The 26,184-nt window shown below is 29.0% G+C and overlaps 2 protein-coding genes and 2 pseudogenes across 5 annotated transcripts; 2 read left to right on the top strand and 2 right to left on the bottom strand.

Annotated features, from left to right (window-relative positions):
* The first annotated feature begins 696 nt into the window (after nt 1–696).
* Nucleotides 697–7,592, top strand: LOC129287569 (toll/interleukin-1 receptor-like protein). 2 transcript variants are annotated; one of them, XM_054923774.1, is made up of 4 exons: nt 697–746; nt 829–1,045; nt 1,168–1,300; nt 6,987–7,592. In XM_054923774.1, exons 3-4 carry the CDS (start codon nt 1,168–1,170, stop codon nt 7,469–7,471), a joined length of 618 nt encoding a protein of 205 aa, XP_054779749.1. In that variant the 5' UTR covers nt 697–746; nt 829–1,045; the 3' UTR covers nt 7,472–7,592. The 2 variants fall into 2 exon arrangements, with proteins under 2 accessions (XP_054779749.1, XP_054779748.1); XM_054923773.1 differs by having other exon boundaries at nt 745–1,045.
* Nucleotides 7,593–8,185: 593 nt separating this feature from the next.
* Nucleotides 8,186–9,715, top strand: LOC129289021 (disease resistance protein Roq1-like; annotated as a pseudogene).
* A 60-nt stretch (nt 9,716–9,775) lies between these two features.
* On the bottom strand, nt 9,776–16,744 carry LOC129287678 (MLO-like protein 8). Of its 3 annotated transcripts, XR_008587775.1 has the most exons (5): nt 16,230–16,744; nt 15,552–15,668; nt 15,409–15,469; nt 14,980–15,060; nt 9,776–9,963 (listed from the first exon to the last, which is right to left on the bottom strand). XR_008587775.1 is itself a non-coding variant. In XM_054923902.1 (3 exons), exons 1-3 carry the CDS (start codon nt 16,459–16,461, stop codon nt 15,432–15,434), a joined length of 387 nt encoding a protein of 128 aa, XP_054779877.1. In that variant the 5' UTR covers nt 16,462–16,744; the 3' UTR covers nt 15,219–15,431. The 3 variants fall into 3 exon arrangements, 1 of the variants encoding a protein (XP_054779877.1); XR_008587774.1 differs by lacking the exon at nt 9,776–9,963 and having other exon boundaries at nt 14,706–15,060; XM_054923902.1 differs by lacking the exons at nt 9,776–9,963; nt 14,980–15,060 and having other exon boundaries at nt 15,219–15,469.
* A 4,188-nt stretch (nt 16,745–20,932) lies between these two features.
* LOC129289020 (MLO-like protein 1) lies at nt 20,933–25,104 on the bottom strand (annotated as a pseudogene).
* Nucleotides 25,105–26,184: the final 1,080 nt, after the last annotated feature.

The raw sequence follows: 26,184 nt of genomic DNA, 5'->3' as shown, positions 1-26,184 counted from the left end.
GTGCGTTCAATTTGTGAGACCCTAAAAGGTTGTGAAAGCATACAGGAGAAAAGTTAGAGATGGGTCTCAATCAGACCAAGTTAGGCTCAATATCATAGGGAAACCAAGAATTGGCGTGAATTGGCTGGCTTCAAAGTGAACGGTGGGTTTAGATTAATTCAACTTTCCTAATTATATTTTTAAAAAAGAAAATTGGTGTGGATATTATATTATATTTATATTTTAAATAACTTTTATTCTAATAGATGTATTATCCAAAATAAACATAATTTTTAATTATCTCTTTTTATAAAACTAAAAATAAATTTATCATTTACAAAGTACTAGAATAATACCACTTATTATGAATTTTATATTTCATAATAACTTCACCAGTGGTGTGTTACTATCTTCAATCCATAAAATTTTACTTAGGTTGGGAGGCATGCCTCGTTCTTGAATTTAATTCGTCTATTTTTTTTTTAATAAAAATGTAGAGCAGAGATGGGATAAAAGTGGTTTAAGTTAAAATAAAAAAAAATGCTTGCTTTTATAGTTTTATTTAAACGATTCATCACCACTTTCTCGTGCCCCAAGCTGTTTTTTTTTTTGTCGGTTCCTTTTTGTAAAAATCGTGCACCAAACTTGCATAGATTTTTTTTGTTTCTTAAAAAAAATAAAGATACTTCATTAGTTGGAATATTTGTCGTCTGCATTAGATCGCTTTCCCTCCTTTTTCCACAGCTTGGTTTCCCTTCACTTTCCTGGTAGCTACCTTCTTTGTAGCCTCACTGCGTCATAATCTCTCTGTTTTGTTCAATTATTATGAATAAATTTCTGTTCTGATAGGTACTTTCTGAGTCGATGTGAAGAAGAATATTGATGTTTAATTTCTTCCATTCACATTCCTGGAGCTGGTTGCCGTACTTTTATTTCACTATAGACCTTCGTGATCAGTATATAGAAGCAGCCAAGAGCCTCACATATAAATCTCTTTCTCTTGTCTGATCTTTATCATAAACTAGATTCGTGATCGTGTCTCTTTCACCAACCAAGCAATTCTCAGGTAACTTTCCGCACGATCTGCACTTTTTTTCTTTTTTCTTTTTTTTTTTTTTGTTTCTGTATTTCCTTTTTTCCCCTCCATATCTTCGTTTCATTTATAGATCTTGTATCTTGATTTGCTAGATGCTCTGCTTTTATCGGATTCTCCTCCTCCTCCTCAGAAAAACCATTGAACGTTCCAACAGTCCAATATCTTTCAAGCGGACACGGAGGGAAGATTCCATGGATCTGGTGAACGAGCCTATGAACAACCAAGGTAACCGTTTATCCTTTTACCTTCGGTGCCTGGATATTTTTTTAAGGGAAAATTATATAGGTACATGGAATATATTTATGTACAAATAAACCATGTTAAATTTAAAAACCACAATCAAGTTCTTAAAACTTTAATGTAATTTGAATTTAAAATCAAAGTGTAAAGACAATACTTCTTTTGCAATTAGTAATGTTGTGATTAGTTTAATTATTAAACATATAAAGTTATAGTTATAAAATATTGAAGTAATAGTTGTAAATTACTAATGAAGTAATTGTAATTAATTATTGTTAAACTTTATATAGTTGTAAAATATTAAAGTGATAGTTGTAAATTATTGATGGGGTGATTGTATATAATTAGTAGTAAACTTGTAACATATAATTAGTTTAACTATTGAATATGTAAAATTAAAGTTGTAAATAATTGTACTAACTGTTTCTTTCTTTTTTTTCCTTTTGTCTTTTTTCTTTCTTTTCAACACACACTAAATTTCTCCTATTCTTTTTCCACTTCAGCTTTCTACTTTTTGCTTGTTATCTTGCAATCTCTTTTGCTTTCTGCTTTTGACTCAGCGTCCTATTGATTGCTATTTCTTTTTATGAGTGACCAGTTGAAAATCTTCAAAATCTGCTCCATATATTCTTCTTCAATATTTGTCTCTTCTTCCGTGTCATGTCTTTGAGTGGATGACCCTACGTCTGATGCCACTTGTGAAGCTACATCATTGATGAGAAAGGCCCATTCTTCTTTTGTTTTTGCTGCTGTCAGTTGTGCCATTAGTTTGCTTTTCTTTGCATGGAATGATGTTGATTCTTCAGCCTTTTGCTTTACTTGTGTCACTCTATTTAATAGTCCTTGAATTTTTCTTATGACTGCTTCTTTTCCTGCAAAAGTCTGGATGTATTTATCCCACTTCTGACAAAGTAAAATATGGAAGGACATGGTTGTCTTTGGTCTATTATGGAGAAGCACCAGCTCATGAACCATGGTACCCTCATATAATAGAAAAACCAGAAGGGTTTTTCTATTTCCTTGAAATTTATATTTTCTCTGAAATGATTATAACCTTCTTTAATAATTTCTGATAATATTTTCTTAACTAATTCAAAAATATGGAACCATTTTAAAAAAGTGTTTGGACACTTCTGGTCGAACCAGAAAAACTAGGAGTGATTATAATTTTTATAATACAAAACATTGAACTAGGCTTCTTTATAATCAAAATAATTATAAGCTTGATCTTTATAATTTTCAAGAAAATTTTTTGTTGTATAAAGGGAATACCCCCAAGTGGTAGGAGTAAGGACCTATAGGATCTTTATTTGGCTGTAGGGATTTCCTTCAGATTTTTTATGAGTTATGCTAATGGAATTAGTAGACTTTTAACTTGAGTTTTTATTTCTTGAATAATTTTTCTTTTGAAGTTTTTTAAAAAGTAAAGATATTCTTGTCCTAACGTTGGGTAAAAAGTCTGTCACATAATTAAAACATTCTAAAAATCTCTGTAATTAATTTTTGTCTATAATCTTATCTGAAAATTTTTGTAATTAATTAAGACTAAGTAAATCACCATGGAGTTGTTCTATTTTCCATGTACAAAACTCTGTAGAAATAGAAAGAGGAGCTCCAAGATTAGTTATAAACTATAAACCTTTAAATAAAATATTGAAATGGATTAGATATCCAATTCCTAATAAAAAAAGATTTATTAGGAAGATTATCTAATGTTTCAATATTTTCAAAATTTGATATGAAATCTGAATATTATCAAATACAAATAATGCAAAAAGATAGATATAAAATTGCTTTTACGGTTCCTTTTGGTCATTACAAATGGAATGTAATGCCATTTGGATTAAAAAAATGCTCCTTCAGAATTTCAGCAAATAATGAATGATATATTCAATTCCTTTTGTAAATTCACCATTGTATACATTGATGATGTTTTAGTTTTCTCCAATTCAATTGAAGAACACTTTAAGCATCTAAATCAATATCTTGAAACTATAAAAAATAATGGTTTAGTTGTTTTAGCTAGAAAAATGAAACTATTTCAAACAAAAGTCAAATTCCTTGGTATGGAAATTTATCAAGGAAGTCTTAAGCCTACTAGTAGAGTCATAGAGTTTGCAGAAAAATTTTTAGATAAGATTATAGACAAAAATCAATTATAGAAATTTTTAGAATGTCTCAATTATGTGGCAGACTTTTCACTCAACGTCAGGACAAGAATATATTTATTTTTTAAAAGACTTCAAAAGAATTCGCCTGAATGGTTAGATAAAATGACAAAAATTATTCAAGAAATAAAAACTCAAGTCAAAAGTCTTCCGTATCTAGGAATAGCTAACCCCACAGCTTTTAAGATAGTAGAAACAGATGTGTCAGAAATAGGGTATTGAGGAATCTTAAAACAGTTGCAAGGAGATAATGAGAAAATAATAAAATTCCATTCAGGAGCGTGGTCCAAAGCTCAACAATAATACTTTACCATCAAAAAGAGATTTTATTAATTGTTTTATGTGTTTCAAAATTCCATGACTTAATAAATCAAAATTTTCAAAATTCCATGACTTAATAAATCAAAATTTTTTAATAAAAGTATATTGCAAGGCAGCAAAAGATGTTTTACAAAAAGATATTAAAAATCTCGTATCAAAACCAATTTTTGCCAAATGACAAGCTATTTTATCTTGTTTTGATTTTGAAATACAATTTATAAAAGGAAAAGAAAATTCTTTACCTGATTTTTTAACAAGAGAATTTTTATAAGGAAAAGTTAAAGATGAGTAAAAAGGACAAAGGAAAGGGTAAAGCCACAATATAGCCAAATACACCTCAAAAGCCAGATCGTCCCATGAAAATAGAAAATTATGTATCAGGTAAATCTTCTAAACCACAGACATATGATCAAGCAGTTACTTCAAAAGCAAAACACACTACCTCAAAAGACATTACTCTAAAAAAGACAGAGTTTAGCCAATATATCCCAAAAGAGTTCATCATGATAATTTGTCCAGTTGAACCCAAATCCAAAAAGCCAACAATAGTAGATACTATCCAAGCCATATTCCCTCCTCATCCTATATAGAAGATATTTGGAATTTCATTCCTTAAAGTATCAAAAAAGACAGACTTTATTATGAGTATATTCTAGTGGCAACTAATTCCATTAGCATAACTCATAAGGAATCTAAAGGACATCCCTACAGCCAAATAAAGATCCTACAGGTCCTTACTCTCACCACTTGGGGGTATTCTCCTTATATAGTAAAAAATTTCCCTAAAAATTACAAGGATCAAGTTTATAATTATTTTTGATTATAAAGAAGCCCAGTTCAATGTTTTGTATTATAAAAATTATAATCACTCTTGGTTTTTTTAGTTCGACCAGAAGTGTCCAAACACTTTTCTAAAATGGTTTCATATTTTTGGACTAGTTAAGAAAATATTACCAGAAATTATTAAAGAAGGTTATAATCATTTTAGAGAAAATACAAATTTCAAGGAAACAAAAAGACCCTTCTGATTTTTCTATTATATGAGGGTACCATGGTTCATGAGCTGGTGCTTCTCCGTAATGGACCAAAGTCAACCATGTCCTTCCATATTTTACCTTATCAGAAGTGGGATAAATACATCCAGACTTTTGTGGGAAAAAAAGCTATCATAAGAAAAATTCAAGGACTATTAAAAAGAATGACACAAGAAGTAAAGCAAAAGGCTGAAGAATCAACATCATTTCATGTAGAGAAAAGAAAACTAATGGCACAATTGGCAGCAACAAAAACAAAAGAAGAATAGGCCTCTCTCATCAATGATGCAGCTTCATAACTGCCATCAGATATAGGATCATCCACTCAAAGACATGACACGAAAGAAGAGATAAATATTGAAGAAGACATATATGGAGCAAATTTTGAAGATTTTCAACTGGTCACTCATAAAAAGAAATAGCATCAATAGGATGCTGAGCCAAAAGCAGAAAGCAAAAGAGATTGCAAGATAGGACAAGCCGAAAGTAGAAAGCTAAAGTGGAAAGAGAATAAGAGAAATTTGGTGTGTGTTGAAAAGAAAGAAAAAAGACAAAAGGAAAAAGAAAAGAAACAGGTACTACAATTATGGATTGTTAAAGATAAAGCAAACTCACGGGTAAAGTTAAGAAGTAACCCAATCAATGTAAATAATCGGATAGTCTATTAACTAAGGGTTCAAAATACCTTTATAAATTCCAATCTCATCTTAGTTTGTAGGCTTCTAGTTCTTTTGCCATCTCTTTCCTCTTTCTCTTCACTTGTAATATTTCTTGCTTCTCCTCTTTGTACTCCATCTATCCTTCCACTGTAAGCATACAATTATACCCCTCTCGTTTTATTAATAACATCTTTGTATCATTTTATTATTATTATTATTATTATTTACATTTACAACTACGTTACAGAAAAGGACCTTATAACAAAACTAATACTCCCTCATTCTCAAATTATAAGATATTTTTAGATAAAATTTACATATCAATAAACCTTGTTAAATATAATTAATAACTTTATTTTTTCAACACAAAAATATAAACTTTCAAAAATACCCTTCATTTAATAACCTTAAAATTACACTTAGTCAATATTAAATAGAGAGAGAAAAAGGATGATATTAGAATAAACCTATTTAATAAAACCTTAATCTTTCTCAAAGTGTTTTATACTTTGGGATGACAAATCTTCTTCAAAAGTGTTTTATAATTGGGATAGGGGAAATATTGATTAAATCCCTTAAATTGTCTAGCTCATTATCTAATTTTGTTTAATTAACATTCTTCTTTCAAAATATTGAACCACCTATTTTAACATTTTGATACTTTGCAACTTTATGTTGAAAACGGAAGAAATGAACCTTCAAATTAACAGATAAAATTAATATTATCTTGTTGAATTTGTATCTTGTTTTTTCTAATTTTAAAATTGAGAATATATTGTATTATATAAAAATACCAATTAAAGACTTAGAGGACTTGCTTTGCATTTTAAAATTTATTGAGATTTTATCTTGAATAATTCTCAAGGGTTACTCCTTCTTATGAGCTATTATATTTAAAAATAATTTATAAATTTTGGATGAATATTTATAAATAATAATATTTAAATTATTAAATATTTTAAAATATTTTATTAAAATAAATATTTATTAAATTTTATTCTAATAAGACTTTAGGGTGCCCACCACTTAAAAAAAAAGAGTTTGAAAACAAATTAGTACTTTAACCCTACAATAATAATAATGATAAGCCTAGTTAGATAGTTAATAGGGCTCACACATAATCCACATAAACAGGTCACGGTGAAATTGATAGTTCTTTAATGGAAGGATGAAATTGTTAATAGTTTAAAGGAACATTATCCCACTTATTAGAGGGTGCTCAGTGCTCTTTGGAAAAAAAAATTCATGTGAAAAATGGTTTTTAACTTTATCTTTAATTACAGCAAAGAATCACGAATTCTATCAATTTTAAAGACCAAGGCCCTTGAAGGGAAAAAAAAAAAAAGAAAGAAAATTCAGGATTTGGCCAAAAGGGGATTAAAAAAATGAATTTTGTAGTAACTATAGAGAGAAAATGCTATGTGAATGCGTCTTTCAATAATAAATATTAACCTGTACAGATCCTTTTGATGTGTTTGTGTAATTGAAGGTTTAGGCAATAAACATGAACTAGTGTTCATGAGTTTCTCGAGAGGTGAAGACACTCAAGAATCTTTCCCTTCCTGTCTGTATTCATCTACAAGGAATGCTGGAATTTCCGTTATCAAAGATGATGCCGATGAGCTTAACAGTGAAAATGAAATCTCAATTGAACTGCTACGAAGCATGATGGAAGGTTCTGGATTTTCAATCATCATCTTCTCTGAACATTACGCGAGTTCCAGAAGGTGCCTCGAGGAACTCGTAAAAATCATGTATCTTCAAAAAGTAGGGTACATTCAGGTAGTTATGACCATATTCTATGGTGTGGATTTATTATATGCTCGTGATCAAACACCTAATTTTGGACAAGCTTTTCAAAGTCTTATACAAAGAATTTCACCCACTAAAGATCAAGTGTTGAGGTGGAGGACGGCTTTCAGTGAAACTGAATACACGGCTAGATTTGTTGTCCCTAATTCCAAGTCCAAGTAATTTATTTTTCTTTTCATTTTACGTTTTATTCATGCTTTGTAATGGAAGCTTAATTTATGTGACACAATTAACATGTGATTTTGTGAATTGACTTGTATTCTTTGAATTGACACAATTAACATATTTTATACCACATTCTGATTTTGTGAATTGACTTGTATGATTTAAATTCTATGAAGGTGTCAAGATAATAAAATTAAAGGTAAAAGAGCAAATGAATCTCTAAACTATAAGTTTAAGAACGTCTGGGATTCTAAATTTAGTTTTGATAGAATATTGCCTTTTAACTTTTGAAAACAGTATAATTTGACCTTACCATTAATAATAGTTAATTCTGAAATTTAGTTAACCAAAAAATGATAACAAAAGACATCAAAAATTTAAACAAAAAAGGACCAATAAACTTTCTTGACCCTTGTTTGTAATTTTTTAGATCTTTATCTGTAATTTTTAGGTCATTATATGTAATTTTTGAAGTTATTTTCAATCATTTTTTGATTAACTAACAGTCAAAATTAATTTTTTGATGTCATATTATAGTTGGTTCTAAGTACTTTTTCGCTTTTTATTTGTTTTTAATTATTCGGAATAGATATGACTTGCCTCATTATTTGGAACATGACTCAATTTTGCTTGTTCACTACGGGGCAGAATTTCAATTAGATCTTTAAAATTCTACTTTTGTAGTTTTAAATTTTCAGTTCCAAAAGTTACATGAGGTAAAGTTCGCACAATTATAATCCAGTGTATGTATTGTTCTGCTTGCAATATCCTTAAATATTTTATCAAAGCTACAATTAATTATTACTAATGTGCATAAATTAATTATATTTAGTGCAACATAAATAATCTTAACAAAAACATATGAGATTTTTCTTATTTACATATTCAATAGTTTGCACATATATTGACATGACCTTAATCTCTATTGGACATATGTTACAAGCAATTTCATACACGAGATAAAAGGGCTGGTTCAAGAATATGGAAAGAAAGGAATGATCATTTAAACATGCACAAATCATAGTGAACGTATAACTAATCAAATATCATTCTTGTGTTTGTAATATTTTTTTCTGAGGATTATTACTTTTTACCTCTTGTTTGTACTCTTTATTATTACTTTTTACCTCTTGAAATTACAAGTTTAAAAAGACTTCTCTCATGTTTGCCCTGGATTCTGTTCGTCTCCCCCTCCATTATCTTCTCTCCTTAATTCCCTTCCTCATTCTAAATCCTACAAGTAAGTGATATTGATTATATATAAAGTAATGTGCTCAAGTCAACTGAATGTTTGTTTTGCAGTTGAATAATGAGTGTTTTAATATATTTTCACTTGTTATAGCCGCCACTGGCTAGGTCCTCTCGCTTTTTGATCAATAGTTTGTTCATAATATCTCGTCTTGTCTAAACACATGTACCTTTCAAAATCTTGACTTTCTTCATTTGTAATTGTGTTTATATATCCAATGCTCATTCTTATCATTTTTATATGATCGATCGACAGCAACGAGAGTGAAGACGTCAACAAGATTGTTAAGAATGTTTGTGAGATACTAGACAAGAAAGACCCGTTCGTGGTAGACCACCCAGTAGGAGTGGAAGATAAAGTGCAAGAAGTAATCACAATGCTTCAAAACCATCAATCTGAAGAAGTTATCGTGGTAGGGATATGGGGAATGGGGGACATAGGCAAATTAACTATTACCAAAGCCATTTATAATGAAATTGGTCGTTTGAGAGTAGAAGTTACCTTTGAAAGATCGGAAAAGTTTGGAATCATGAAAATGGCCAAGAGCATTTACAAAACCAACTTCCTTGTAAAATTTGCAAAACAACAAATATGAAGATAAATAGCATTGATTCAGGAAAAATCACATTTAGCGATAGACTTCCCCATAAAAAGGCACAAATTGTACTTGATGATGTGGACAAGTTGAGCCAACTGAAAGCTTTAGCTGGAAGTCTTGACAAGTTTCATCCAAGAAGTAAAATAATCATCACAACTACAAATGAGTTAACTGCGTAAAATGGGCTGTCGTGTGTATAGAATGAAGAATTTGGATGAAAGGGAATCTCTTGTATCTTTTAGTTGGCATGCATTTAAACAAGAAAGTCCTAAAGAAGATTTCATCGAACTTTCAAGAAACACAGTTGCATATTTTAGGGGGAATTCCATTAGCTCTTAAGTCCTTGGCTCCTATTTATATGATGCAAAAGTGGAGGAAAGGAAGACCGTATTGAAGAAACTTAAAAAAAATTCCCCATAACAAGATACAAAAGAAGTTTAAAATAAGCTTTGACGGTCAAGTGATCATTGGGAGAAAGAAATATTTCTTGATATATCTTGCTTCTTTATTAGGGTGGACAGAAGTGATGTCACACAGATATTAAATGGCTGTGGGTTTTTGGCCAACCTTGGAATCAAAACCCTTGTGGAGCGAAGCCTTGTGACCATTGATGAGAAGAATAGGCTTGGTATGCATGACTTGCTGCGAACATGGGAAGAGAAACAATTCATAGAAGATCTCGAAATGAGCTTGGGAAGAGAAGTAGGTTATGATCTCATGAGGATGCACTTGATATATTATTAAAACACACAGTAGGAACTTCTATATCCTATATTTATTGTTTCATGCATGTTAACATGTTAGCCTTATGGTACTGTAGAAGTACATGTACTGCAGAAAGGGAACATGAGCATCAATAAACTAGTCATGTATATAGAAACCTTATGGTTTCGGCTCTTAATTTCTATATGTATTTTAAAACTCATTTTGTATTGTCTCATTCTCTAGAAGCTTGATTATGACATGTTTCCATTTTTCTTTTCCACAAACTGTACAGCACAAGTGCACACTTCAATTTTGATGAGCTTTTATTTTGCAGGGAACAAAAGTGGTATTGAAGGGCTGGCTTTGAAGTTTTTGTCAACAACAACAATAAACCTTTATTCCACTAGGTGAGGTCGGCTATATGAATTGCAAGATGTTATTGTGCTCTATCATTTATCAAGCTTTTAGAAATATTATTAATTAAGAGATCGCGTTTAACAACTTCTAAGAGTATTCTTTTAAGCCTTCATCCACCCCTCTTAACAGAATTCAAAGTTATATGTTCCACTCTTTTTACTGATATCTCCTGCGGACCTCTTTGAAGTTTTTTTCACAAACTGAAAAATTGCATTTTCAGAAAGAAGCATTTAAGAAGATGAAGAGACTCCGATTACTTTGTCTTGACAATGTACAGGTAAGAGGAGACTATGATATATTAGTAGAGATCTCAAATGGCTTTGTTGGCATGGCTTTCTTGTGAAATACATTCCTAGCAAATTTTATCAAGAAAATCTAGCTGCTATTGACTTAAAACGTAGCAGCCTCAGACAAGTGTGGAAGGAACACTTGGCACTTGAACAACCAGGGTAACCGTTTATCTTTTACGTTCGGTGCCAAGATATTTTTTTTAAGGAAAAATTATATAGGTCTCATAGAATAGACTTACTTATAAATAAATCCCATAAAATTTAAAAATCACAACTAGATCCTTGAGACATGAGTGTAATTTAAAATTAGGGTGTAAAGACAATATTTCTTTTACAATTAGTAATGTATGATCAGTTTAATTATTAGAAATATGAAATTACAGTCATGAAATATTGAAGTAATAGTTGTAAATTATTAATGAAGTAGTTATAAGCAATTATTATTAAACTTTATTAGTAACGCATTGACTATCAAATAAATGAGTTATAGTTATAAAATATTAAATAATAGTTGTAAAATATTGATGAGGTAGTTGTATATAATTAGTATTAAACTTGTAACACATGATCAATTTAACTATTGAATATGTAAAGTTAAAATTATAAAAAGTTGAAATGATAGTTATAAATTACCAATCAAATAATTATAACTTATATTATTTGATCGATATAATGTATTTTTAATAGGAGCATTATTATCTTTACACTTTAATTTTAAATTACATTCAAGTCTTATGGGACCTAACTATATTTTTAAATTTCACAAGACTTATTTATAAGTAAGTCTGTTTCACGGAACCTATATGTAATTTTTTTTATTGATTTTAAGTATACTTTTAACTTTAATAGAGATAATCATGTTTGAGGTATAGTTAGAATCTAAATGTACTCACCTAAAATCTACTCCATTTTAAAAGTTTGCATGCTTCAAATTTCTTTTCACTTAATTCTTTATTTTTTCAAAAATAAAAATAATATTTTAATTGTTGATTTTGAAAATGGTTTATCTTGTAATATTTTTAATGGTTAAAGACCAATTTTACCCTAATTTTTTTTAAGAGCAAGGGTTACCTTGTACTGATTTCTTTAATGTCTCCCTAAACTATTTTTTAAAGGAGCAATTTTATTCTTTTGTTAAAGAACAATCAATTTCATCATGATTTTCCTACATTAATTACATATGGGCTACATTGGTCATCTGATCTAGCTTATTATTATAGGATTAAAATGCTAATCTGTTCTTAAATTCTTTTTATAGGAGTGATAAGTACTTTAAAATCTTGTTAAAATAAAATTTAATATTTATTTTTAATGACTCTTGTTAAAAATATTAAATATTACTCAACAATTGAAATATTATTATTTATAAGTATTCATCCAAAATTTATAAATTTTTTTAAATATTATTAGTTGGAAGGATTAAGATACAATTTTACTCCTAAACTATTCTTAGAGGAGCAATATTACCTCTGGACTAATTAAATCTGATCAATGTTGACCCTGTCATTTAAACATCTGTTATTGCAATTAGTGAGACCTACTTTTTATGAGTTAAAGTGCAATTTTATCTTTAAACTATTCTTAAAAGAACAATATTACCCTTAACATTTAAAAATCGTAATTTAATATTGTAATTTATTTTATATATACATTTAATATTATCTTTATTTAATATTATTATAATTTTATATTTATATATATTTAATATTATTTTTATTTAATATTATTATAATTTTATTTTTATTTAATTTTATAATTTTTAAATAATGAGTGCAACATTGCTCCTCTGAGAAAAATTTAAAGGCAAAATTACACCTTAACTTATGAAAAATGAGTCTCACTAATAACAGTATAGATATTTAAATGACAGGGCAACATTACCCAATTTAATTAGTTGAGAGACAACATTGCTACAACGAGTAGTTTGAAAATAACACTGCCTCTCTGAGAATAGTTTAAAGATAAAATAACACATCAACCCTAGTTGAAACTTGAAACTAGTTTTTTCAAAAATTCATAAATAATTTATAAATTGTGTTCAAAGATTTGTAAATAAAAATAATAATAATAATGTTGTTGTTGTTGTTATTTACAACTAAATTATAGAAAAAGACCTTATAACAGGATTAATACTCCCTCTATCCTAAATTATAAGATATTTTTAAATAAAATCTCATATATCAATAAACCTTATTAAATACACTTAACTTTATTTTTTAAAAAACAAAAATATAAACTTTCAAAAATACTTTTCATTAAATAACCTTAAATTTGCACTTAGTTAGTATTAAATAGAGAGATAAAAATGGTAATATTGTAATAAGCCTATTTAATGAAACTTTAATCCTCTCAAAATGTCTTATATTTTAAGACGATAAATTTCATCAATGTATCTTATAATTGAGATAAAGGGAGTATTGATTTAGTCCATTAAATTTTCTAAGTCATTATCTATAATTTTTTCTAATTAACAATCCTTTTCCAAAAAATTGCACTACATATATTTAATATTTTAATACTTTACAACTTTATATTGAAAATGAGGAAAATGAACCCCTAAATTAACAAATAAAATTAACATTATCTTATTAAATTTGAAACTCATTTTTTAAATTTTAAAATTCAAAATATATTGCATCATGTAAAAATACCAATTAAAGACTTAAGGGACTTGCTTTGCATTTTAAAATTTCTTGGGATTTTATCTTGAATAATTCTTAAGTGTCATTCCTTCTTATGAGCTATTATATTTAAAAAATAATTTATAAATTTTGGATGAATATTTATAAATAATAATATTAAAATTATGAAATATTTTAAAAGATTTTATTAAAATAAATATTTATAAATTTTATTTTTAACAAAACTTTAAGATGGCCAATACTTTTGAAAAAAGAGTTCAAAGGTAAATTAATACTTTAATCCTATAATAATAATAGTAACCCTGGTCAAATGGTTAATGAGGCTCACACATAATCCACCTAGGCTGTTCACATTCAAATTGATAGTTTCTTTAATGGAAGGACAAAATTGTTCCTCAAAAAAATAGTTTAAAGGAACATTACCCCCAGTCATCAGAGGGTGCTCAAGGCTCTTTGGAAAAAAAAATCATGGAAAAAAATAGTTTTTAACTTTATCTTTAATTACAGTAAAGAATCACGAATTCTATCAATTTTAAAGACCAAGGTCCTTGAAGGAAAAAAAATAAAAGAAAAATCAGGATTTGGCTAAAAGGGGATAAAAAATTGAATTTTGCAGCATATATAGAGAGAAAATGCTATGTGAATGCGTCTTTAAATGACAAATATTAACCTGTGCAGTTCTTTTTGATGTGTTTGTGTAATTGAAGGTTTAGGCAATAAACATGAACAAGTGTTCATGAGTTTCACGAGAGGTGAAGACACCCAAGAATCTTTCCCTTCCTGTCTCTATCCATCTCTAAGGAATGCTGGAATTTTCGTTGTCGAAGACGATACTGATAAGCTTAATAGTGAAAATGAAATCTCAATTGAACCGCTGCAAAGCATGATTGAAGGTTCTGGATTTTCAATCATCATCTTCTCTGAACACTATGCCAGTTCCAGAAGGTGCCTCGAGGAACTCGCAAAAATCATGTACTTTCACAAAGTAGGGTACATTCAAGTAGATATGACCAAATTCTATGGCGTGGATCCATTAGATGTTCGTGATCAAAAATCTAATTTTGGAAAAGCGAAGTCTCGTACAAAGAATTTCACCCACTAAAGATCAAGTGTTGAGGTGCAGGACGGCTCTCACTGGAACTGAACACGTGTCTAAATTTGTCGTGCCTGATTCCAAGTCCAAGTAATTTATTTTTCTTTTCATTTTACGTTTTATTCATGCTTTGTAATGGAAGCTTAATTTATGTGACACAATTAACATGTGGTTTTGTGAATTGACTTGTATTCTTTGAATTGACACAATTAACACATTTTATACCACATTCTGATTCCACTCCTTTAGAAGGTCATGGTCCCTTGTGATATCAACTAAGGTGGACACAAGAAGGACAAAGACTCAGCAGAAATGGCTCAACATTAAGCTTTATTGGACAAGGAAAAGCAAGAAAATACTGAAGAAACATAGATTATGTGTCAGCATGCACTATATAGAACATGCCTAAATCTTCAAATAAGGGGTTCAGGAGTAGTTTTAGCATGAGTGATATGAATATGTCATCATCAATTCTAGGTTTCAGATCCTGATTAGCTTATGAAAAACTTACCAACCAACCCATCAGGGCAGAGTCTTTACCGAAACCCAGAAAACGACCCTTAATAAAATCATGCTGGTGAACATGAGTGATCTTTGGTTCCAGAACCGCAGCAATCCAATTTTCATGTAAGGAGCAATGGAGAAGAAAAATACTCAAAAAGACAGCTATTATAGAAGTTAAATAGATCATCTAACTTGTTAAATCACTTCTTTTCAGTGGACTCATGGTTCAAAAAAAAACAAGGGGATAATATTTATAAAGTAGCATCATGATGACTTGAAAAACACCTATCAAAGAGTCTACAGATTGATTAAAATAAGTGAGCACATACCATATACTATAATTGCTGAATTGAAAAACATCTATCAAAGAGTCTACAGATTGATTAAAATGAGTGAACACATACCATACACTATAACTGCCGATCAAACCACTTACCTTTCTGTGCTTCGTAGTTGTCTTTAGCAACTGAATCCTCCCAGTGCTTCCACTGACGTATCTATACAACAGATGAATTATTAATAAAGAAAGAAATTATGAGCATGAATAGTTCATAACATAATTGTCAAAAAGACACTCACTTTCAATCCTCCGAAGAAAACAGCCAGAACACAATAGGTTACGTGGACTAAAGCTAGAACAAATATAAAGATACGCAGGTGGTGAATGGCTTCCACAGATAATAACGGAACCTTGTTCTGAAAAGAAAAGAAAGGAGGTTATGTGATCATAGTTCAAGAAATTAAAAAGGAAAATTCATGGCATAAATAATTGACAAGGTTAGATCCTAAGTGCGAGAAGCTCGATAACTAATGTGATAACGATAGTGTCTGAAGTGCATATTCACAGCCAACAAGGAGATCCCAGTGCTCAATCCTAAATAAAGGTTATAAACTGAAAGGAGACCCAAAGAAAAACATAAAGAGTAAAATTCTGCTTTGGCAGTGGCAGTGGCAGTGACAGTGACAGATTGATGAACTATGTCTTGAGCACGTGATTTCTTTAATTATTGTCCCAGAATGCTGTCCTCTTTCATCTCATCTTCATCCAAAAATTAAATGCCGTCGAATGCTACAGCTTAATCGGTACCGATCAATCATGACTCAGATTCCGCGTCCAAGCAAGTAACAATAAAATGGTAAAATTTACATCAAATTGTGGATGGACATAGGATAAAATGACACTGTCCCAAGCATAATAGCAATTGATGGGCAAGCTTGAAAGAAAGTGATCTATCAAAGAAGAAATTGAAAGCCCACCAATGAGAACTGAGGAATGTGTAATGTTACATTCTTCGCCTTCTCCTCTATCCGGGTTACAAGGAAGCATGTGGCGGGTCAAACCAGCCGGCACGTTGATTTCGGTAATCCCATTCTGTGTAACCGTCAGAAGCAGCGATATAAAACCCAACAGCATCAACTCTGAAAAACGAACACAGCAATACATAAATAAATAAAATACCTTCCAAAATTTTTCAAAAACTCTGCACATCCACTCATGGAGGAGAGGGGAAAGATAGAGTAACAAAACAGATACTATATTTTAATATTAAGAACAGAAAAAAGTAGAGAGAGAGGCACAGAGCCTTCTTTGATTTTCCGAAGAGCTTCATAGAGTGGCTTCTGATCTCTCTTCCTGAGGAACTTTCCGCCACAATGAAGAAAACGCTCGGCGGCGAATGAAACGGCGACGATGACAGTGCAAACGAGAGCAACAACCCATGTGGGAGTGTGCTCTAATGTCGTCTCTTCTTCCCCGCCTCCACTCATTCCTCTCTCTCTCTTTCTCACTTTACTTTCTATCGTCTTAGGTCTTAGCTTCTGGCTATTCTGTGGACTCCGTGCACTGATCAGCACTGTGTCCCCTCACCTCACCTTCGTCCCTACATATTTCCGCTCTGCTGGAAAAATGTGACTTGTTTTGCTAGATTGCTTCGTCACCTGTCCATTGGCTACAGGTAGGCATGAAAATAAGTTGGGACAAGTTAAGTTTTGATTAAATAAATTTGATCTTGTGTTATAAATTAAAAATATGAACCTGCCTAAAGTTTAAATAAAATATTTTTATGGTTTAAATTTAACCTTATTTAAAGTTTGACTTTTATTTAAAAATTTGTTTAAAAGTAAAATTTTTTAAATAGGCTAACATTTTAATTTTAAACAGTTCAAATATATTTTAAAATTATTATAATATACAATATATAAATTAATTTATCAATTACAATATATAAGAATTGAAAGTACTTACTAATTATAATATAATATAATAATAAAATAATAATATTAAAATTAATATATAAATTAAATATGAATGAAAATAAATAGAAGTAGTAAAAAATAAATTAATTAAAAATCATATAGTGAAACTGATATATTTATGATATAGTACATATATATATATATATAAATAGGTCGGCTTATTAAACTCGTAAGTTAAACTTTAAAAAAATAAACTTAATCTATTTAATTAAATAAATTTAATTAAAAATCTAAACTTAATTTAAATTTATTTAATAAGTAAGTTACGTGAGATTTAAAGTAGATTAAATTATAGATGTTTATTAAGGCTCTGTCCTATTTTCACCCGTAGGTATAGGCTGACTCCCATTTATTTCTCTCTTTCATTTTCTTTCTGTTTTTCTTGTTTGTTAAAACTCCTGTTTTACTTTTTCTTATGTGATCCAATGTTTTTTTTTTAATTATTCCTCAACTCTTTACACGAATACCTTTTTTACTTTCATCATTTTGTTAAATCATTTAATTTTTATTGGACTGATCTATTTAATAAAATTACATAAATTTAATTAAATAAAATTTTATAAATCATTAGTTTAATAATTTTATTTTTATAATAAAATATTTATTATTTTTTCCTCTCTATTATTATTAATATTAAAATTTAATTATATTTAATATTATTATAATGTTGGATGACCCATGATATGGTATACAAAATCTATCTACTAATTTTTCCAAATATACAACATCATCATTAGTTTCCTTGCCCATTCTCAGCAAAACTTTCTCAATGAATATTTAATAAAGTTATATTTTTAAAATTTAAATTTAAGATTATTAATTAAGTTAACATAATTTTTTATTAGTTGAGCTAAGTGCTTCGTAAAAATAATTAAAGATCAAATTTTTAATATTATAGATTAAATTTTATATTATTTAAAATATTTATTGTATTTTTTAAATATTTTAAATATATTGTATTTGTATAATAAAAATTATAAATTATCATAAAATAATGTCCTTTTTGGCAATTGTACATTTAAAATCACATCTTACTATTATAATCCAAATAATTTTTAATGTAGCAAATTAACTTTTAAAAAATATATTTAAATATAAATTTTATAACAATTAATTTTTATTAAATTAATTTTTATTAAATAAAATTTTGATTAATTAAAAATTAAACACATGCTGAGTCAATTGTTTGTTTTGTCGTCTTTTCCCAAAAGATCTTTTTTCTGTTTCGTTCTTGAGAGTAATCTAATCAATCCGTGCCCATTATCATTGTTCTTTCTCATCCTTGTTCATGCACGTTATTATAACAAACCAATTTGATTAATTTTACCAAAAAAATTAACAGGTAATTTATGGAAGTTAATTAATTACTTAATTTTACTGATTTTCTTGCTTTATGCCTTTTATATTGGCTAAAATGTATATTTAATATTATAATTTTATATAAAATTTTAATTTAATTTTTTAATTTTATAAAGTATCTTTTTAGTTCTTTAATTTTAACGTTATTAGCTTCAAATGTTAATGTTTATGGCAATTGTTTTTATTCAAAAAATTAAATTTAATATATTAATATTTGAGATTATTTTATCATTATTTTGAAGTTCAATATATAAATTTTTTGTTAATAAAATTAATGATAATGTGGTTAAAAGATTATAGGGGGAATTTTAATTAAGGATTATGAATGGTACTTAATTACTAGTGGATATAAAAAAAACTCTGAAACTTTAGTTCAATTAAAAGGGATCAAAATGAAAATAATTTCCCTTCATTTATTATACAAAATTATTAGTTATTAATTTTCTTGCTTCACTTGTTAATTTACTAATATAAGTTGTGAATTATATGAATTGACATATTAATAATTATACAAGATTTGACATTGGTAGTTTAATCACAAACAGTAATATCAGGTTTTAAATTATTAACTTTACTTGTTAATTTACTCATATCAGTTATAAATTGCTAATAGGTATTGTAATTTATAACTAATGTTAATAAATTAATAAGTAAAGTTAATAAATTTACAATTGATGTTGTTGCTTGTATGAGAAATGAATATAATTTACTATTCATATTGATAAATTAACAAATGAAGTAAAAAAAATTAACAAATGATGATTTTGCATAACAAATGAATAGTATTTTAGTCTTTTCATCATTGAAATTTTTTTCATTTTAATCTTCCTGAACTGAACTAAAGTTTCAAAATTTTTTTTTAGAATCCACTAGTAATTAAGTCAAATCCATGTTCCTTAATTAAAATTCTCCCTATTTTATAAAATTAAGGAATTAAAAAAAACCATATATAAATTTTAGGAATTAAAGATGCACTTTGGCCATTTTAACTCAGAAGTTGACAAATTAGCTTTGTAAAAGGTATGACCTGTTTATTTAATCTTTTTTTTTTTAAGTAATCTTAATTATTTTTATATTTCTTCCAATTTTTCGCATTATTGCATTTTTTGGCATAATTTCTCTTAGTTAATTTTTTGTTTTCTGTTGGGTTTTTCTTTATATTTAAAAACAAAGTAGTATGAAGATTATTAAAAACCAACTAGCATTGACATAAAATTTGTGGTTAAAAGACATTTTTACCTCTCAACTGTTCATTTAAAAGTGTTTGATATTTTAAATTTACATGTGGTGTAAGTTTGCCCTATTTGACATTTGAAAATAGTGCATTAGGTACCATGGTGTTAATAAAGTTAATTTTAACCATTCATTAATTAAAAATTACAAAAAAGAATTAAAAAATTATAAAAAAAGACTCATAAAATTACAACTTGTTGAAACTCACAAGATGTGAGCAAATTAATACTTTTTTTGTTGCTTGCAGGTATCCTCTTATTAAAGGCACAGTCATACACTAAATATAAGTATTTCTCTTAATAGAAATTCAAATATTAGTTTGTCATATTGTGAGAAAGTAGCTCTTTTTATTAGATCCAACCCTCGTTGGTATCAGCAAATTGATACTTTAAAAAAAGTTTGGACCTTAATAAAATTAAGAATTTATTATATTGAAATCTGTATATAAAAATGAAATAAGTTACATAAATTTCTTCTTTGTATGATTCTCTTTCCTCATGGTATTTCATTAATTATCCTATCAATACCAAAATATGGCTCACATTTATGGTGAATGAATTGTATGATTAATTGATTGCGTATAACATCATGATTGCCGAGTATATTTTCTTCAAACTGTTGTTTTAACTTGAAAATTAGTAACAATTTTTTTTTTGTTGCAATAGTTTAGATACAAGATAAAATTGAGTAGACAAAAAAAAATAAATAAATAAGCAACGTCATAAACCCAATATCTCCATTTATCTAGAAAGTATATAGAAAGCTGATAATAGCTACTCTATCTAACTGGCCATATTATAATACACACAATATATATATATATATACATTATAAAAGCACAACCTAAATTACATCATTTACAAAGTAAACTATAGAACTTTGATCCCTAAGCTTTTATGCCAATCTATAGTTTCAAAGTTTCCTTATTCCTAACATATATGCAACGATAAATTACATTCATGAACTAACTCACCTTGCACTCAAGTACATTATCGAAGACGAAAGCACATAACAATTCAGGATCCAAATGATGTAGTTTACTTTGGATCGGCAGACTCAAGTTGAGGTCTCAGATTTTGGAAGCAATTTTAAGTCCTACTGATGAAGAACCTTCATGCATGAGACTCCTGAGGAGGAGGATGAACATCACGGCCCGCTTTCTCATTAAGCTCACCAAATGTTTCCTTCTTCAAGTGATCTCCCATCTACATATTAATTGTTTGATCATTAAAGACACATATGTTAATGTAATGAGGCCTAAACCCTCAGAGTGTTGATCTCTTATGAATATCTTACATAAATCATGGGCCTCATATATGGATCCATAAAGTCAAATGTAATGACGTATATATTTTTCTAGTTCTAGTCGCTTGTAATATGTTTCATTGAAGCTAAAAAAAATTTTAAAACATATTAATCATATTCATAAATTTAATAAAATTTTAACTTTGCCCTTATTATAAATATATATACTTTAATAATATTTTTTTCTCTCTCTAATATTCAATGCAAGGTAAAAGAAAAAATTTATTATAAAAGTTTATTGATATGATTTATAAATAATACTTTTAAAAAATCTTCTTTCTTGGTCCCATAAATAGGATAGGAGGGAGTGTGTGTGTGTGTGTGTGTGTATAAATACAGTTCGTGGTTTCCATAAATTTATATACATTGATCTTTATATTATATATCTAGATCACCTGAATGGCTTTTATCAAATTAAATCATTTTCTTGCCTAAAATTGAGATAATTCAAACTTGCTGAAAATATGCCACGGTGGGGTGAAGATTCAGAAAACTGACCAAGTGAAATGGTGAAATATACAAGCGACTGTGTTTCTCAATTCTTATATTGTCGTTGATTAGTAATAAACTGAAGAGAAGTCTAAAGTGACAATGCTATATAATATCTTTCAATGAGAAGATATAAATATATATCCAATTTAGATTGAAAATCAATTGAAACGTACATAATATGTAACGAGTGCATATAGAGGTAGAGTGCTGTAGCTGCAAAGGACTTGAATGAATACCCTGAAACCCCAACACAAGGGAAACAAATAGAGAGAGAGAAGATTAAACTTCAGCATGCATGCATAATATAGGTAACATGAGAAACAATATCCAAATTACCATAATAGGTCCCAAAGTTTCATTTAATTTCGAATTCAATCTTTATAGTTTACAAGTTTGAGTCCTAAAGACCTTAAGAAAATTAATTCGGTCTCCGTTATATAGGAAAGCATCAAATTATAATACACATGAATGAGTTTCATGAATTGTTACCTTTGAAATAAATCATGTTCATTACTAGCTCCATATTCCTATTTACAAGTCACTTTTTAATTAAAAGATTTTTATATATGTTTTCATTTATGAGTCATCGTGATCGTGCTGTGAAACCTATGAACCAATTAATATTTGTCGTCTTTGATTAATTTACACGAATTAAGAAAGTTAGCTAAAATTAGTATTACAATATATTTAGACATACATGTGATTTGCCTAAAGTCAAAACATGACAGCAGCCAAATTATAAGTGGAACTGCAGTGATTAATAGAATAATTCAGGATATATAACTTAATAACTGTAGGAACTGTTGCAGTTAATTACCCGATGACATTTGGCCAAAAAAATAAAAAATTACCCGATGACAAGCCTGACGATAATGTAACTGACTCTTCCCATTACGCAGGAGTCAATGGTATAAGTAACCTTAAGCTGAATACGTAAGGAAAAAGGTTATGCATATATAACTATATCCAGAAAAGCAATTAAGTCTCTATTATACTCTCAAGCAATTTGCTCACCCATATCCAGAAAAAGAAGGCTATTTCAAAAGAGTTCTGGAAAAGGATGAAGTGAATCAAGAAGAGAACACATTGAGGCTTCTTAAACCAAAAGTAGTGATCGTCTGATGGTTTGGAAGATTCTGTGTCATCATTTAATTCTGATGGTTTGGAAGATTCTATGTCATGGGTTAATTGTATTACTACATGCTCCAACTTAGTGCCGACAGCTAGTAGAAGCTGAAACAATAATATGCAAATCAGTGCAATGAAATCATAAATTAGAGAGAGAGAGAGAGAGAAAGTGGGTGTCAGTATCACAGAATCTAAGAGAAGATTTAGAAGCTAAAAAAGAATATTAATATTAAGTCCCACGAAGGCATGAAAGACGTCTATCCATATTCTGTTGACAAGAAGAAATTAAACTAAAGCTGAAACAAAGGGATTAATGCTGTAAACTGAATAAATAATAAGGACAAAAGATTAATGCACATGTCCATTATAAAGATACTTACAGAAAAAGGAATAAACCCCATCCAAAATATGTGTACCAGCCTGCAGTAATAAGATAAAAGAAAATATCTGAATTTGGTGACAGAAGGTAAGTTTTTTTAACAACTAACAAAACCAAAAGAAACAATTAGATAAATAATGAGTTCTTGCAATTATATAACATAGCAGAAGCGCCAAGTCATATACCATACCATTAACATTAAGTAAGAAGAAAATAACCACATAGATCCAAAGGTACCAACTGCATTCAACCCAATAAAAGGTATCAACATGTATGATACGCAAAACAGCATTATTAGTTATTACTGATGACTACAAGTTGAATCCACAGAAGAAGCACTTACCTTATACCAACAACTTGTTTAAAATCATCTTCAATGGCCCTTGTCACATATGTGTGAAAATCAAATTTCGGATTTGCTTTGTGAGTCTAAAACAGAGAAATATACAAAAGAACGATCATTATGATATCCCTACTTGAGGCTACTTGCAAAGAGTCATATCAAGGATTAATCACATTGAATGCCTTTTTAAACTTACCCTGATAAAACCTTTCCTTAAGGTCAAATAATCCGATTTGTTCAGGGAGTCATAAAATTGCTTGAAGAAAGAAAGCTGCAAGAAACTTGCAAGATTAGGATGAGTGACTAAAAAACAAAATCAAGTTGGCATATTCAGCATAACTTTCTGGAATCACTGATTTTTAATGTGGTAATCAAATAGAGGTAGTCAAACTTAGGAACAACTTACAAACCAACCAATCAGAGCGGAGTCTTTTTGACATGATGACATGTTCATCCCTGCAGTAATCCAATTTGCATATAAGGAGCAATGGAGAAGAAAAATACTCAAAAGATAGCCTTTATAGGAATTGAATATGTAGTGATTTGTCACATTAATTGATTCTTTCCAGATAATATTCATAAAATAGAACATGAAAAGCATCTATCAAAGATTCTACAGATTGATTGAATAATAAAACACAGCATACAGTACTGTAACTGCTGATCAAATTACTTACCTTTCTCTGTTTCATTTTTCCTTTCAGCAATGGCATTTGAATCCACCCAGCGCTTCCACTGTCTTATCTATACAACAAACGGATGGATTATTAATTGATAAAGAAAGAAAATTGGTGAACAGGAATAGTTTATAATAAAAAGTGTCTTCATTAGATACTCACTTTCAGTTTTCCAAAGAAACCAGTCAGAACACAATAGATCACATGGACTATAGCTAGAACAAATATAAAGATATGCAGGTCATGGATGGCTTCAAGGGATATTAATGGAACCTTTTTCTGAAAGAAAAGGAAGAAAATAAACACAAATTATATATGATCACAGTTCAATAAATTAAAAAGAAAAATTCATGGCATAAATAATTCACAAAGGTTAGATCCTGACTATTGAATCTGCTATGTTATTATTACCTTCAGAGCACAATATTCCGTTTTAGCATCAGATGCTGAGCCTCCGGCAAGAAGACGACGAGCAGTTCCAGAAATGTGAGATGTATTTGATTGATCTCCTTTCATCCAGCAAGGAAGCATCTTGTTGATCAAATCAGGCGACACGCAGATTTTGATGATCCTGTCTTCTGAAACCGTCAGAAGGAGGGATATAAAACCCAACACCATTAACTCTGAAAAGTGAACACATCAATAAAAAAAGACATTTTCAAAATTTTGTTAGACTCTGAACAAAGTTATATTATTATAAGAAGAAAGTGTAGAGATCAGAGTCAAGTTACAGAACCTTCTTTGATCTTCTGAAGAGCTTCGAAGAGTGGGATCTTCTTCTTATCCTTCAGGAACTCTCCGCCGTAATGGAGAAATCTTTCGACGGCGAATGAAACGGCGACAATGACAGTATAAACGACGGCAACAACCCATGTAGGAGGGTACTGCATCGCGTTTTCTTCCTTACCTCCACCTCCAGCCATTCTGATTTCTTCCTCTTCCTCTCTCTCTCTCTCTCTCTGTGTGTAATTTGTGTGTCATCTCTGCACTCTGTCACTCCATGCTCGTCCATAATATATATACTCAACATCCACTGTGCTCAAAGTATGCTTCTATGTTGTTTTTTATTGATTATTTTACCCAATATCCGTTTCATGCAAACCTTTTATTTTTTGCAAAATTATAGAAAAGTCTCTTGCACGTAAATAAATTAATTACTAATAAGTCTTCTAAATTTGAGTTACTTCAAGAACTTGTGTAAAAAGAAGAAAAGAAAAAAAAACCCATAATAAATTATAAGTTTTTTTAATTTCACTCTCACAAATATTGAAGAAGGAATTGTAAATGATAAATATGAAAAAAAAAATTATGTTCATGTGCACATTAAATATATCGCTAATTTTTTTAGGTGCACTAATAATCCTATGAAGTGAAAGGTAATTAATGCAATGTCACATTTTAAGTCCAGAATATGAAGCAATGTTGTCCCTCATTTAAACTTAATTGCCAGCCGGTAAATAGGAAAAGTTACAAATAAGGTCTGTAAAAATTATAAATAAGTCATCCATAAGAAAATTAATATTAATTAAGTCTCCTAAAATTAAAAATAAATTCAAAGGGATTAGTGTTATTTCCTTTTTTTATATAGTTATCTGATTGAAAAAAATTAGAGGTAATATTTTTAAAGATATTTTCTACATTCACAATAATATAAAAAATTAAATATTATTTTGACTAACCACTTTGATGAAATTTAGTCTAATAATTTAATGATCAATCTACTACAAGTATTTCTTATCAAAATGGTATTTTGATTCTACTAAAAAAAATATAAACATGTAAGAAATAAATGATACTGTAGCCAGCCATTACGTAGGGAATCCATGGATGTGTTGAAGACAAAAACCTATAAAAAAAATATTTTTCCTACAATGAAATTATCTGCTCCTTTTGTCATTATTTACCTTTAAGTTAATTTTAATTAATTGGTTTATACTTTCAAATGCCATCTAAAGTTACGTCATGTTATGGGCAGTGTAGGGGGTAGAATTCAGAGTTTAAACCCTCCTTATATAAATGATGAGCCAATAAAATGTTAAT

This window comes from Prosopis cineraria, unplaced genomic scaffold (assembly GCF_029017545.1).
Source record: "Prosopis cineraria cultivar Desert tree isolate PC_DT_omini unplaced genomic scaffold, ASM2901754v1 PC12, whole genome shotgun sequence".
NCBI lineage: Eukaryota > Viridiplantae > Streptophyta > Magnoliopsida > Fabales > Fabaceae > Prosopis > Prosopis cineraria.
Note: the sequence above shows the minus strand (reverse complement) of the source record. Positions and strands in the feature narration are given on the sequence as shown.

Coding starts and splice junctions, on each gene's coding strand:
- LOC129287569 (XM_054923774.1), top strand. CDS start 1,168: ATGCTCTGCTTTTATCGGATTCTCCTCCTCCTCCTCAGAAAAACCATT. Junction 1,301..6,986: donor CGAGCCTATGAACAACCAAG/GTAACCGTTTAT, acceptor GTGTAATTGAAG/GTTTAGGCAATAAACATGAA.
- LOC129287678 (XM_054923902.1), bottom strand. CDS start 16,461: ATGTGCAGAGTTTTTGAAAAATTTTGGAAGGTATTTTATTTATTTATG. Junction 15,669..16,229: donor ACATTCCTCAGTTCTCATTG/GTGGGCTTTCAA, acceptor TTTTCTTTTCAG/AACAAGGTTCCGTTATTATC. Junction 15,470..15,551: donor TTTTCTTCGGAGGATTGAAA/GTGAGTGTCTTT, acceptor TCTGTTGTATAG/ATACGTCAGTGGAAGCACTG.